A 14,928-nucleotide genomic window follows, 5' to 3' on the forward strand; every position below is an offset into this window, starting at 1 on the left:
TGTAAGTAAAATCCACACACTGTGGAGTTTATTTTGGTTTATTATACACAAAATATAATGAAGGACTCAATTTGTATGTAAAGTACATTGTACCGATACATGTCATTTCTGCCACTCTCCACAGTCACGGGCCAAGGTAGCTACAGAGCTGTTGGGCGAGCTGAATCCTGATGCTACAGGCGACTTTGTGGAAGACGTAAGACATTAATGCTATAGGTTGTCTACTGAACTGTATAATAGATAATATTGCAGACTTAATAACAAGTTTGTTGCAAATCTAGATACTTTTATATAGTGGTGTTCCGATTAATCGAGTATGTCGAGCATCGGTCAGTTAGGCTAACAAACTGATCAATCGAGTACAAAATCCATGATCGATTTTAGTCGGAATTCTAATGTATAGATATTATGGAGTTTTCAGCAGACATTTTTCCCAGCTACTTTGTAAAATTGATGGCATCATCACTGCATGACTTACTAAATTAGCTCATAACTGCTAGTTAGGACTATATATTACAGATTCAGTGTTTGAAGAGAGGTATTTCTTATATTATAATTACATGGTATCAATTTTTTATTTGCCTAAGTGACTCGCAACAACAGCATGGAGGATTTCACTATGTATTTCTTTAAAATGATTATTAATCGATCATCGGTTGGTTAATGGTAACCAATGATTGATCATAATATTTCAACCGATTTCCAACATTACTTTTATATTGAAGTTTTGAATGGTTTAGATATAGAACTGATTAGTGAAATATATTCATAAATAAATATAAACTTTATTTATTTTACAACAATTATGAAACAAGTTAACTTATATTAATCACTCTTGTTGGCCCGGTTGTTAGCGCGTGGGGGGGGTCTTATTGTGGGAGGAAACCGGAGTACCCGGAGAAAACCCACGTGATCGGGCAGGTGACCCCAACCTTTTCATGTCCGATCGGGGAATCGAACCCCGGCCGCCTTGGTGAAAGGCAAGTGCGCTATCCACTGCACCACCCGACCACTCGAATATATTCATATCGGATTCACACATGGATGAACAAATACTGCTTTACTTAAAAGTGACAAACGTGGATGTGTATGTTACATTTAAATTTTATCTATTTATAGCATCCAGAAAAGCTTCTTCAGTCCAATCCAAGCTTCTTCAACACATTTACCCTGGTGATTGCTACAAACCTGTGTGAAAGGTAACATTTGGAACACTACTGAAACGGAGCAATATTTCACTAACCGGAAATATAGAAAGCAATATTTCACTCACATCATAAATGTACTTCTAAACTTTCCATGAAATCCAATTTAAGAGAGAGAAAAGTGTCCAAGGGCTATTCCATTTAAATATATACTCCACCCCCAAATATCAGGTTTTAAGATCAGTCATTATCATAAGTAATTATTTTTGCAACAAATAACCAGAAACATATGTTATTTCGTTAAGTCATTCCTGGGAGGGGGTGTTCATCTAAAAGGGGAAGGCTTAATTAACAAAAAACAGTTTAACCATTAGGTTTTTAGCCTTCAGAAAACTTTTTTGTCAAACTATTTCATCTGTCACACTCTGTGATTAGTCAATTACACAAATGTTAAATCTAGTTATTTCCCTTCATTTTACCCTGCATGTCAAGGCACAGGTAAATCCTGCTTTATTGTGAGTAGGCTCCTCCTGTACCCACATCAAGAAATCCTATGGCCCCTGGTTCAGCTTAAAGTCACTTCAATTGAGATAGAATTTTTAAGTGTGTTAAAATACAATTAATTGTCTGATATCTTGCTCTCTGTAATCTGTTCTGTCATTTCCATGTTTTAATCAGATTGGAAATTACTAATGATAAGATAAGCCTGAAAATAAAAAGCTTTAAGATAAAATGAAAGTCGATGAGAACCCATCTTTAAGGAAACAGTTACATGGTCTGCTATTGTCGTTAAAAACTGAGCCATCATATCTTGTCAATGAATTATAATCTTTTTATCTTGTAATTGCTAGTTTCAGTCAGATTTCTAAATGTCAAACTCGATTTGTTCATTATTCAATAATTCTGAGAATTTTTACAACGATTAAAGTCCTGTGACATTTAAAAACATATGTATAATTTATGCAAGAAAATACGTTAAGATTGTGTATGGAACTGTTGATTTATTGAAGGACTTTACTGCAACTGAGTAAACAGCTGTGGACCAACAACGTACCCCTGTTGGTGTGTCGCTGTTATGGGTTTATTGGCTACATGAGACTGGCAGTGCGGGAACACACAGGTGAAGTATATGTTACTAATGTTAAAACCACTTACCAATATCAATTTCTGTGACATCTCATTTTACATTCATTTCTTTCCTTTATTGTCTAATACAAAACTATAATTGCAGATTTCAACAGGTTGATCCTGTAAGATACACCCTTGACCTTTGTGTTACACATGACCTTTGTGTTACACGTGACCTTTGTGTTACCTGTGACCTTTGTGTTACATGTGACCTTTGTGTTACACGTGACCTTTGTGTTACATGTGACCTTTGTGTTACACATGACCTTTGTATTTCACATGACCTTTCCCTTGACCTTTGTTTTACATATGACCTTTGTGTATCTCTTGTCCTTTGTATTAAACATGAACTTTGTGTTACATGGGCGGATTGGTCGAGTGGTTAACACTCCTGCCTTCCGAGCAGGCGGCCGGGGTTCGATCCCCGAAGTGTTTTTCTCCTGCCCACACAACTCCAACAACCCAGGTGGAGTTTAAACTGGTCTGGGGTGGGTGTTGCAGTATATGTGCTGTAGCATTCAAGTGAGGTGGCACTATAAATGATACCGTTGGAAGCACAGTTCCTCTACAAACAGAACACAATACATCTCCAGCACACACGCAGGCATACACACATAGGGAGATATTAGCCAGGTGGCATAGGACTAGTAGTTAGCGTCTGATAAGGCAGCTCCTGCGAATTCCTCAATATTGTATTGATTAATATATATGCTAATTGTATTGACTGTAAAACATTGTATATCTATGTACTGTAAAGCGCTTTAGAGTGGCTTATGTTAGCTAGATAGGGCGCTATATCAAATGTTGAATATTATTATTATTATTATTATGGGACCGTTGTGTTACACGTGACCTTTGTGTTATACGTGACCTTTGTGTTACACGTGACCTTTGTGTTACATTGGACCTTTGTGTTACAAGTGACCTTTGTGTTACACATGACCTTTGTTACACGTGACCTTTGTGTTACACGTGACCTTTGTGTTACACGTGTCCTTTGTGTTACATTGGACCTTTGTGTTACAAGTGCCCTTTGTGTTACACATGACCTTTGTGTTATACATGACCCTTGTGTTACACGTGACCTTTGTGCTACATTGGACCTTTGTGTTACAAGTGCCCTTTGTGTTACACATGACCTTTGTCCGTATACCCTTTGTGTTACACGTGACCTTTGTGTTGCATGTGACCTTTGTTACACATGACGTTGCGTTATATGGGACCTTTGTGTTACACATGACCTTTGTGTTATATGGGACCTTTGTGTTACACGTGACCTTTGTGTTATACATGACCTTTGTGTTACATGGACCTTTGTGATACATGTGACCTTTGTGTTACACATGACCTTTGTGTTACATGTGACATTTGTGTTACATGTGACCTTTGTGTTATTCATGACCTTTGTGTTACACGTGACCTGTGTGTTACACATGACCTTTGTGTTACACGTGACCTTTGTGTTACATGTGACCTGTGTGTTACATGTTACCTTTGTGTTACACATGACCTTTGTGTTACATGTGACATTTGTGTTACATGTGACCTTTGTGTTACACGTGACCTTTGTGTTACACGTGACCTTTGTGTTACACATGACCTTTGTGTTACACATGACCTTTGTGTTACACATGACCTTTGTTACATGTGACCTTTGTATTTCACATGACCTTTGTGTTACATGGGACCTTTGCATTACATGGGACCTTTGTGTTACATGTGACCTTTGTTACACATGACGTTGCGTTATATGGGGCCTTTGTGTTACACATGCCCTTTGTGTTATATGGGACCTTTGTGTTACACGTGACCTTTGTGTTACACATGACCTTTGGGTTACACATGACCTTTGTGTTACACATGACCTTTGTTACATGTGACCTTTGTATTTCACATGACCTTTGTGTTACATGGGACCTTTGCATTAAATGGGACCTTTGTGTTACATGTGACCTTTGTTACACATGACTTTGTGTTACATGGGAGCTTTGTGTTACACATGACTTTGTGTTACATGTGACCTTTGTTACACATGACTTTGTGTTACATGGGAGCTTTGTGTTACACATGACTTTGTGTTACATGTGACCTTTGTGTTACATATGACCTTTGTGTTACATGTGAGCTTTGTGTTACACATGACTTTGTGTTACATGTGACCTTTGTGTTACATATGACCTTTGTGTTACATGTGACCTTTGTGTTACACATGACTTGGTGTTACATGTGACCTTTGTTACACATGACGTTGCGTTATATGGGGCCTTTGTGTTACACATGACCTTTGTGTTATATGGGACCTTTGTGTTACACGTGACCTTTGTGTTACACATGACCTTTGTGTTACACGTGACCTCTGTGTTACATATGACCTTTGTGTTACGTGTGACCTTTGTGTTACACGTTACCTTTGTGTTACACGTGGCCTTTGTGTTACACATGACCTCTGTATTACACATGACCTTTGTGTTATACATGACCTTTATGTTACACGTGACCTTTGTGTACGTGACCTTTGTGTTACACGTAACCTTTGTGTCACACGTGACCTCTGTGTTACATATGACCTTTGTGTTACATGTGCTCTCTGTGTTACACATGACCTTTGTGTTATACATGACCTTTATGTTACACGTGACCTTTGTGTACGTGACCTTTGTGTTACACGTAACCTTTGTGTCACACGTGACCTCTGTGTTACACATGCCCTTTGTGTTACACGTGACCTTTGTGATACATGTGACCTTTGTGTTACACGTTACCTTTGTGTTACACGTGGCCTTTGTGTTACACATGACCTCTGTATTACACATGACCTTTGTGTTATATGGGACCTTTGTGTTTCACGTGACCTTTGTGTTACACATGATGTGACCTTTGTGTTACATGTGTCCTTTGTGTTACACGCGACCTCTGTGTTACACATGACCTTTGTGTTACACATGACCTTTGTACGTGTAACCTTTGTGTTACACGTGACCTTTGTGTTACAGTGATCGAGTCCCACCCTGATAACACCCATGAAGACCTGAGGTTAGACCGCCAGTTTGATGGACTTGTTTCATACTGTGATTCACTGGACCTTGACTCGATGAATAAAAAGGTGAGGTGCTTAATTTTGTTTTTTACTTTACCACACTTATCTTCCTTGATCTTATCATGTCATCATTGAATAGATGACTTATGACTTAATTCTGATCAAATGTAGATTAACCCTAATCTGCTGCTGCAGCCATTGTTTCAAGATAAAGTTTCATTTTACTTCTATATTAAAGAGTAAATCTTGTGAATGAAGTCGGTGACCATCTAGCTCACTTTTGTTGAAGTGTCTTCATTGGACTGAATGTGATCAAGTTATACAGTGGAACCCCACTCCCTTGTACTTGTAGTACTGTAATAATGCCAGTCATCAAACAGTTTGCTTGGTCCTGACCATGTTCTTATAGATTTTAGCTCACTTGCCCTTCGGGCAGGTGAGCCATGGTGCAGTGTCTTCCGTCCGTCAACTTTTCCTTTAAAACACTACTAGTCCTGAACTAGTCCTGGTTTGGAGCATCCTTGGGCCAAGGGCACTCAATTTTGTATAAACAGTGGGTGTGGGCCCCCTGGGGGCAGAGGGGTGGGGCCCAATAGGGGAAATAGGTAAAACCTTTAAAATCTTTCTTCTACCATAGGGATTAAGGGATTTTATCCTCATTTAGTCTGGAGCATCCTTGGTCCAAGGGGACTAAATTTTGTATAAATGATGGGCGTGGCCCCCCTGGGGGCAGAGGGGTGGGGCTGAATGGGGAAATAGAGGTAAACATTTAAAATCCTTCTTCTAGAGTAGGGATTAAGGGATTTTATTCTAATTTGGTCTGAAGCATCCTTAGGCCTAGGGCACTCAATTTTGTATAAACCGTGGGTATGGCGCCCCTTAAATCATTCAGGTATTTAATAATAATAATATATATATTTCTTTAAAGGAAAACATATTCATCTGTGAAAGAGATATTGATTGTGTGATCATGTTGTCAGCTTGATCCATTTTGTATTTGTCGGGCTAGCAGAATTTAATTTTGGGCTAGTGGATTATTTGTGTCTACTAGCCCCGGGTAAGTGTCCTGAAAAAAATGTTTTTACACCCCTGACACCCAAGCACGCATACACTGCACACATGAACCTTAGCTGTTTATAGGACCTTAAACAAAATTAAACGGAACTAAACAATCACAATACTCCAACTGTTATTCCTCGAATACACCTTATTCCTCAGACTTCGATTTTATCCTGATAGTTCCTTTTCTTAGTATCAATCATATTGATTCAAGTCTGCATGAACAATTGAACAATTAAATTGTTGATTTCTACTTTGTCAAGAAATAAATCTTGAATGTTCATATAACTTTCATGCCTTTGTAAACTGTTATGATAATGATGTGTTTCGTTTGTACAGGACCACTCCCATACACCATGGCTGGTCATCCTCTACAAGTACCTCCAGGTGTGGAAACAACAGGTAAGATAATTGTCTCTTCCTCATCTCTTAAAAAGCACCAGGTCAGGCTGTTATAGTGTTGTTTTTGTTATATTTCCTTATCTCCTTTGAAAACAAGAGATACGGCTGTTACAGTTTCTATAGTGTACATTGTATTTTCCTTATCTCTGAATAAAACAACAGATAAGACTGGTATAGTTTCTATAGTGTACATTGTATTTTCCTTGGCAAAGGATCAAAGGTCGACCTATTGTAAAGTGTTTACAGACCAAAACTTGTGGTCACTTTTGCTATTATATTTCATAAAAGTGCATATCATGATTAAATGAGTAGCTGCATAACAAATTCAGGTCCATGTCAAAGGGTTTGAGGTTATAACAGAGGTTCAAAGGTCAAATTATTTTGATATGTGTCCTTACCATAAATATAAACCTTATTTATTTTACAATAATTATGAAACAAGTTTTTACAAATTATACTAATTACTCTTGTTTTCCGGGATGTTAGCACCTGGGGCTTTTACAGTGGTAGGAAACCAGAGTACCTGGAGAAAACCCAGGTGGTTGGGCAGTTGACCTCATACCTTTTTACGTCCGATCAAGGAATCAAACCTTGGTCACCTTGGTGAAAGGCGTGCCACATGACCACCCTTACCATAATTCGTTAGTTTCAGATTTTCTCATGAAACTTGATCGATAAGTTGGATGCAGAACACTTCATGAAATCAGCATGTATGCAAGATAAGCAAATGAAATATAGGGGATATAAACTGAACATTATTTGAGGAAACTTTTAACTTTTAACTTTGAGGATTAGTGTTTGTTCATGCTGTCATTGTAAAACTTTACGACATCGTTAACGGCTTGCCCTGTTAATGTTACGCAGTATCTTAACATTCACACAAACACTTCATTCAAGTGTATATCTGATGGTCGATTCGAAGCATAATAAAATATCATCCATGGCCCCTCTTGTCCCCCCTCCAGACTGCGGCCATCGCTGGGTGGTCTTTGGCCACCCTTACCAGCGGTGGGTCATGCGTCTACAGCGCATCTTTTCCCCTATTTCAAAAATATCCCTGGGTTGTGTCAGTTGTGAAGGTTTGTATACAGAGACTATTTTTCTTGTAGCACAATGGTGAAGCTCCAAAAAACTACAAGGAAAAGACACAGTTCAAAGAGCTTATCAAGCAAGGTAATTTGATTTAGATAAACACTGACGAGTCGATCCTCCAAAACAGAAAAATTGTTCATCCTGATTTCATATACATGTAATCCATAAAACTTTCCTCCCAAAGCTGAAACACTTTACTTGGAAAAAAAAGGGTAACACTGAATTTTGTTACCTTAGTCTGAAATAGCTTCATGGTTCTGGGTTCAGATAAGAGGTTACGCTATCTCCTGATGATATATGCATGTGAAGCTTCATGGTCCTGGGTTCAGATAAGAGGTTACACTATCTCCTGGTGATATACACATATGAAGCTTCATGGTCCTGGGTTCAGATGAGAGGTTACACTATCTCCTGGTGATATACACATATGAAGCTTCATGGTCCTGGGTTCAGATAAGAGGTTACACTATCTCCTGGTGATATACACATATGAAGCTTCATGGTCCTGGGTTCAGATAAGAGGTTACACTATCTCCTGGTGATATACACATATGAAGCTTCATGGTCCTGGGTTCAGATAAGAGGTTACACTATCTCCTGGTGATATACACATATGAAGCTTCATGGTCCTGGGTTCAGATAAGAGGTTACACTATCTCCTGGTGATATACACATATGAAGCTTCATGGTCCTGGGTTCAGATAAGAGGTTACACTATCTCCTGGTGATATACACATATGAAGCTTCATGGTCCTGGGTTCAGATAAGAGGTTACACTATCTCCTGGTGATATACACATATGAAGCTTCATGGTCCTGGGTTCAGATAAGAGGTTACACTATCTCCTGGTGATATACACATATGAAGCTTCATGGTCCTGGGTTCAGATAAGAGGTTACACTATCTCCTGGTGATATACACATATGAAGCTTCATGGTCCTGGGTTCAGATAAGAGGTTACACTATCTCCTGGTGATATACACATATGAAGCTTCATGGTCCTGGGTTCAGATAAGAGGTTACACTATCTCCTGGTGATATACACATATGAAGCTTCATGGTCCTGGGTTCAGATAAGAGGTTACACTATCTCCTGGTGATATACACATATGAAGCTTCATGGTCCTGGGTTCAGATAAGAGGTTACACTATCTCCTGGTGATATACACATATGAAGCTTCATGGTCCTGGGTTCAGATAAGAGGTTACACTATCTCCTGGTGATATACACATATGAAGCTTCATGGTCCTGGGTTCAGATAAGAGGTTACACTATCTCCTGGTGATATACACATATGAAGCTTCATGGTCCTGGGTTCAGATAAGAGGTTACACTATCTCCTGGTGATATACACATATGAAGCTTCATGGTCCTGGGTTCAGATAAGAGGTTACACTATCTCCTGGTGATATACACATATGAAGCTTCATGGTCCTGGGTTCAGATAAGAGGTTACACTATCTCCTGGTGATATACACATATGAAGCTTCATGGTCCTGGGTTCAGATAAGAGGTTACACTATCTCCTGGTGATATACACATATGAAGCTTCATGGTCCTGGGTTCAGATAAGAGGTTACACTATCTCCTGGTGATATACACATATGAAGCTTCATGGTCCTGGGTTCAGATAAGAGGTTACACTATCTCCTGGTGATATACACATATGAAGCTTCATGGTCCTGGGTTCAGATAAGAGGTTACACTATCTCCTGGTGATATACACATATGAAGCTTCATGGTCCTGGGTTCAGATAAGAGGTTACACTATCTCCTGGTGATATACACATATGAAGCTTCATGGTCCTGGGTTCAGATAAGAGGTTACACTATCTCCTGGTGATATACACATATGAAGCTTCATGGTCCTGGGTTCAGATAAGAGGTTACACTATCTCCTGGTGATATACACATATGAAGCTTCATGGTCCTGGGTTCAGATAAGAGGTTACACTATCTCCTGGTGATATACACATATGAAGCTTCATGGTCCTGGGTTCAGATAAGAGGTTACACTATCTCCTGGTGATATACACATATGAAGCTTCATGGTCCTGGGTTCAGATAAGAGGTTACACTATCTCCTGGTGATATACACATATGAAGCTTCATGGTCCTGGGTTCAGATAAGAGGTTACACTATCTCCTGGTGATATACACATATGAAGCTTCATGGTCCTGGGTTCAGATAAGAGGTTACACTATCTCCTGGTGATATACACATATGAAGCTTCATGGTCCTGGGTTCAGATAAGAGGTTACACTATCTCCTGGTGATATACACATATGAAGCTTCATGGTCCTGGGTTCAGATAAGAGGTTACACTATCTCCTGGTGATATACACATATGAAGCTTCATGGTCCTGGGTTCAGATAAGAGGTTACACTATCTCCTGGTGATATACACATATGAAGCTTCATGGTCCTGGGTTCAGATAAGAGGTTACACTATCTCCTGGTGATATACACATATGAAGCTTCATGGTCCTGGGTTCAGATAAGAGGTTACACTATCTCCTGGTGATATACACATATGAAGCTTCATGGTCCTGGGTTCAGATAAGAGGTTACACTATCTCCTGGTGATATACACATATGAAGCTTCATGGTCCTGGGTTCAGATAAGAGGTTACACTATCTCCTGGTGATATACACATATGAAGCTTCATGGTCCTGGGTTCAGATAAGAGGTTACACTATCTCCTGATGATATAAGCTTGTGAAGCTTCATGGTCCTGGGTTCAGATAAGAGGTTGCACTATCTCCTGATGATATAAGCATGTTAAGCTTCATGGTCCTGGGTTCAGATAAGAGGTTACACTATCTCCTATTGATATACGCTTGTGAAGCTTCATGGTCCTGGGTTCAGATAAGAGGTTACACTATCTCCTGATGATATAAGCATGTGAAGCTTGTTATCCTCACCAGGTATACGTAAGAATGAAGAAGGAGTTCCCGAGGTAGAAGAAAATTTTGATGAGGCAGTAAAGAGCGTTAATACATCTCTTGTTGCCACTAACATCCCAAGCAATGTCAAGAGTCTGTTTGAGGATCCCTGCTGCAAGCAGTTAAACTCTGATGTAAGTCCCTTTTTTATTTTATTTGGACTGTCATCTTGCTGTATTTTTTAAATAAAAAGTTTTGAAATCAACAGTTTTGACTATCAGGAATATTGTACTCAATAACATATATGTTGATTTATGTCAAATCACAAAGAGGGGGGTGGAGACACAACGTGTTAGATGGCTGAAGTTTCTTCAATTTCTTGGTAGATAGTACCGTGGATACCACAACTTGTAGTGAGTAAAATCCAGGAATAAGTGCGAACAACACGGCCAATCCTTTCCAAACGTCGGAATTTATTGCAGCAACATTTACATGTTTCGACTCAGAGGCGAGTTGTCATCAGAATATAAAAATTGTTATTCTGATGACGGCTCGCCTCTGAGTCGAAACATGTAAATGTTGCTGCAATAAATTCTGACGTTTGGAAAGGATTGGCCGTGTTGTGCGCACTTATTCCTGGATTTTTATCTGTGTCAAAGTCAGAACTCACATTGTACTCAATAAGATATCTGTCGGATACATTATATTGTTAGCTGCATGTATTGTGATGTCAGACTTCAGTTGTGTAGAGGATTTATTCAGTGGTAATTTGATTGTGTTTTTGGCGGTATTTTGTAGAGCAAACCTTTTTGGATCCTTGTGCGAGCAATCCAACAGTTCGTGGAAGGGGAAGGCAAAGGTACTGTGTTTGGGTTGCCTAATGATGTTTACCTATCAAGGTTTTTTTTATAATGATTTTGAAGAACTAGAACTAGATTGGAGGAATACTTAATTTATAAACCATAGTCACACTATCACCACACAGTATCTGTATGTACAATAATCTGTGAATAAAAAGTGGCCAGGCATTTTAATTTGATTATGCACAACCAATCCTGGAGTGACATATAGGTTACGGCCATTGATTTGAATTGCACAGAGCAAGCCTAATACAGATTTGGACAGCTTGCGTACATTGGTAACACACTTTCTAATATTTCAGTTGCTCTAAATGATGATTAATATGTAGTTTTGGAAAGATACATATTTAGATGCAACCTGTTGATGATTTGGTCCTCATCAAGCCACATATAGACCGTAGGAATTATTGTGTTACAATGGTATCGCCCAATACATGTATGTATCTGTTCTGTATGCTTGCTGTTGTTTGTACCTGATGTTTTATTGTTCATATATAGTATATGCATACATGTATGATGGGTTAAAATATTGTCTGTTATCCAAATTTGTTTAAGACCAAATGATTTGTTTAATTTGTTATGTTTCACTGACTACAGAAATGTACAACTGTTTATCACTCTTGGGAACACATGAGAGCCGGTCATCTTTAGCCCATCCATATTGATTCTTTTGTGCTTTATTAAATGAGATTGCCAACTGGGATCAATCTAGACTTGATTCACTACCGTTTATGGGTAGTTTCCCCTACAGAAGACAATCTTTGAAATTCCCCTTGTGAGCTTCAAAATTCCCCTATTTCAACAAGAAAATAGCCGTTTTTTTCTTCAAAATATTTCCCCTATATATGTTTTCTTTAAAGTTCAACAGTTAAAATGCATAATACTGTACATTTTGTCCACTTAATTTAAACAAAAATTCTACAATTTTAAGCTTAATAAAAAATTGAAATATACTGCACACAATTTGTATGTCGGACAAAACATTTATCTTTTACCTTCTTACGCTAGATTGCTGACATTGTCGTTCAGAAACCAATCGATTGTGCATCACACATTATGAAGACAATAGGTTTAGAATTGATTTTGTGAAACAAATTCAGGAAATGTTGGGTTCTGGTTATAGCTATACTAACTTGTTGGTTCATGGTGAGGTAACAGCATTTAAACATTGGTATTATGCACAATTACGTAACATGTTTGTCACCAATGTGACAAGTTATGGCTGGTGTTGTGAACCCTTACGCTGATGTTGTAGGGGCACTCCCAGTGCGAGGCACCATTCCCGACATGACGGCGGACTCGGAACGTTACATCCAGCTCCAACAGGTTTATAGAAACCAGGCGGCAGAGGACGTCGCCATAGTTACCAACAAAGTGCACGACCTGGTGCAATCTCTAGGACGGGTACGTAGTTAGGTCGGATTGGTACTCTAACGATCCATCGACATACGTGGGCCTACTGTCTGGCCAATATATTGTCGGTCTGGCAGAGGATTCATATGTACTCGACTCTCCTGTCTCACTGCCTGCTCACCTCTTCCTGATACAGTGAAGTGCTTGTATCCTACACCCGGTATTCATTTGAATTTAAATTCTTGCCGTAATCAAACTCCAGTTAAACTGTAGTGTTAATGTGCTGATGGAGAACGCTGTAACATACAAGCACTACACCTTATGCTTTCCCACCACATATTGTGTCTGCTTCTTACTCTGCAGTTGTTGTCATACTTTCTTATCACTGCTGTTTGGTCATCATTGCTCAAATCGGTAATTCTTGTTTAGATAATTATTACCCAGTTATGAAGTGAATAGTTGTTAAAGTGTGTTTAGCATTCTGAATCCTACATCATAGGGAACCAACTATCACATTCCATCGCCCTCGAGCTCCCCAGGTATGTACGCACATGTACAACCCTGGTTACATTAGACTACACACTAACACTCACTCTCCTGTGGATACCCAGAGACAGAAATTGTCTTCTATCCATTAACACTACCAGTACTTATAATTCAGTTGATATTCTATTGAATACTGTAACCTATGTTTCCACTGATAGCAAGCTTCATAATAGACTATTTTGTTCTTAGTTCAAATCATTTCTCATGCTGAGTTCAAATCATTTCTCATGCTGACTGCACTGAGTATTTGTTATGAGGTGGATGCTGAATTGTTTGAGATAGATGCTGGAATTCTTTGGGTGGACACGGCAATATTGCTCATTGATAATTCACTCACCACTGACAAGTTGCCAAGGAGATGTATGACTGCCACATATCACATGATGTCAATGTGACCAATCGCAGCCATTTGTGACCGATCACAGCAGCTTAAAAGTGTCAAATATGCAAAGGCTATTTTAGATACGAATATATGGTAGGTGTAATCTAAATGATTGTAAGATTATTGTATATGGTATGGCACTAGCAATATCAAATACCTGTATTTGACCTAAATGCATTATCTATGATTATAATGATAATTTGAGGTTCTTATATACCGCTTTATCACAACCTAGTTCATAGGTCGTCTCAAAGCGGTTTACAAATTATTATCCATGGTTATAGGGCCTTTGTAACCAGCCAATATCTTTCTCAACTCACTGGGGAGCATACAGCCAGTGCTGCCATTTCGGCGCTCACAGCTAGCATTCAACAATACTAGCACTGCCCAACCATGTACTCATTTAAAGCTGAGTAGACTGGAACAAGTGAAGTAAAGTATCTTGATCAAAGATACAACACAGTGCTGTGGCGTGAATCGAACCCGCAACCCTTCGGTCACGAGCCTGGCGTCCTACCACTAGACGACCGTGCCTCCTGTGTTACAGCATCTATGTTACAGAAACAAATAAGTTGGTCATAATACGCGATAAATGCAAAAAAAAAAACCCAGATGATTTAGGTTATTTCAGCCATGTGAGCAAAACAGTCATCATGAATTGGTAAACACAATGATTTATTTAGAAAATTTGTATTGAAAAAAATCAGCGTAACTTGAGTTTTCATAGATGGAATATACTTGGCTTTCCTGTGTAAACCTTGTCCTGAAATATTCAATATTGGCTGTTTGAATGTGTTGTGGCAACAGGGAATAGTCACCGTCTTTTTGTAGGTTAACTGCAAGGTGTTGAGCTGTTGAGGTCGTGTGAAACTATTCACTGACTGGAACTCGCTGAGCCACCTAATTCTGGATTGAACAGACAATAATGTAACTTATTGGTTTATAAAAAAAGATTTAGGGACTTCTTCAAGTTCAGTACATACAGCCCTAATTGGGCCGTTGGCAGTCCTGTTAGGTTGATTGTAAACGACTGTCC

At 39.0% G+C, this 14,928-nt stretch overlaps 1 protein-coding gene across 2 annotated transcripts in view; it reads left to right on the top strand.

Moving 5' to 3' along the window:
* LOC110449909 (NEDD8-activating enzyme E1 regulatory subunit-like) overlaps window positions 1–14,928 on the top strand; it is a 44,380-nt gene that overhangs the window by 2,735 nt on the left and 26,717 nt on the right. For both annotated transcript variants that reach the window (XM_021497067.1, XM_021497068.1), the window contains exons 5-13: window positions 125–196; window positions 1,120–1,199; window positions 2,156–2,265; window positions 5,267–5,376; window positions 6,709–6,771; window positions 7,881–7,944; window positions 10,794–10,945; window positions 11,550–11,610; window positions 12,867–13,015. In XM_021497067.1, the coding sequence (XP_021352742.1) occupies window positions 125–196; window positions 1,120–1,199; window positions 2,156–2,265; window positions 5,267–5,376; window positions 6,709–6,771; window positions 7,881–7,944; window positions 10,794–10,945; window positions 11,550–11,610; window positions 12,867–13,015 (861 nt within the window). The remainder of the gene's footprint in view (window positions 1–124; window positions 197–1,119; window positions 1,200–2,155; window positions 2,266–5,266; window positions 5,377–6,708; window positions 6,772–7,880; window positions 7,945–10,793; window positions 10,946–11,549; window positions 11,611–12,866; window positions 13,016–14,928) is intronic.

This window comes from Mizuhopecten yessoensis, unplaced genomic scaffold, assembly GCF_002113885.1.
Source record: "Mizuhopecten yessoensis strain PY_sf001 unplaced genomic scaffold, ASM211388v2 scaffold4839, whole genome shotgun sequence".
Lineage (NCBI taxonomy): Eukaryota > Metazoa > Mollusca > Bivalvia > Pectinida > Pectinidae > Mizuhopecten > Mizuhopecten yessoensis.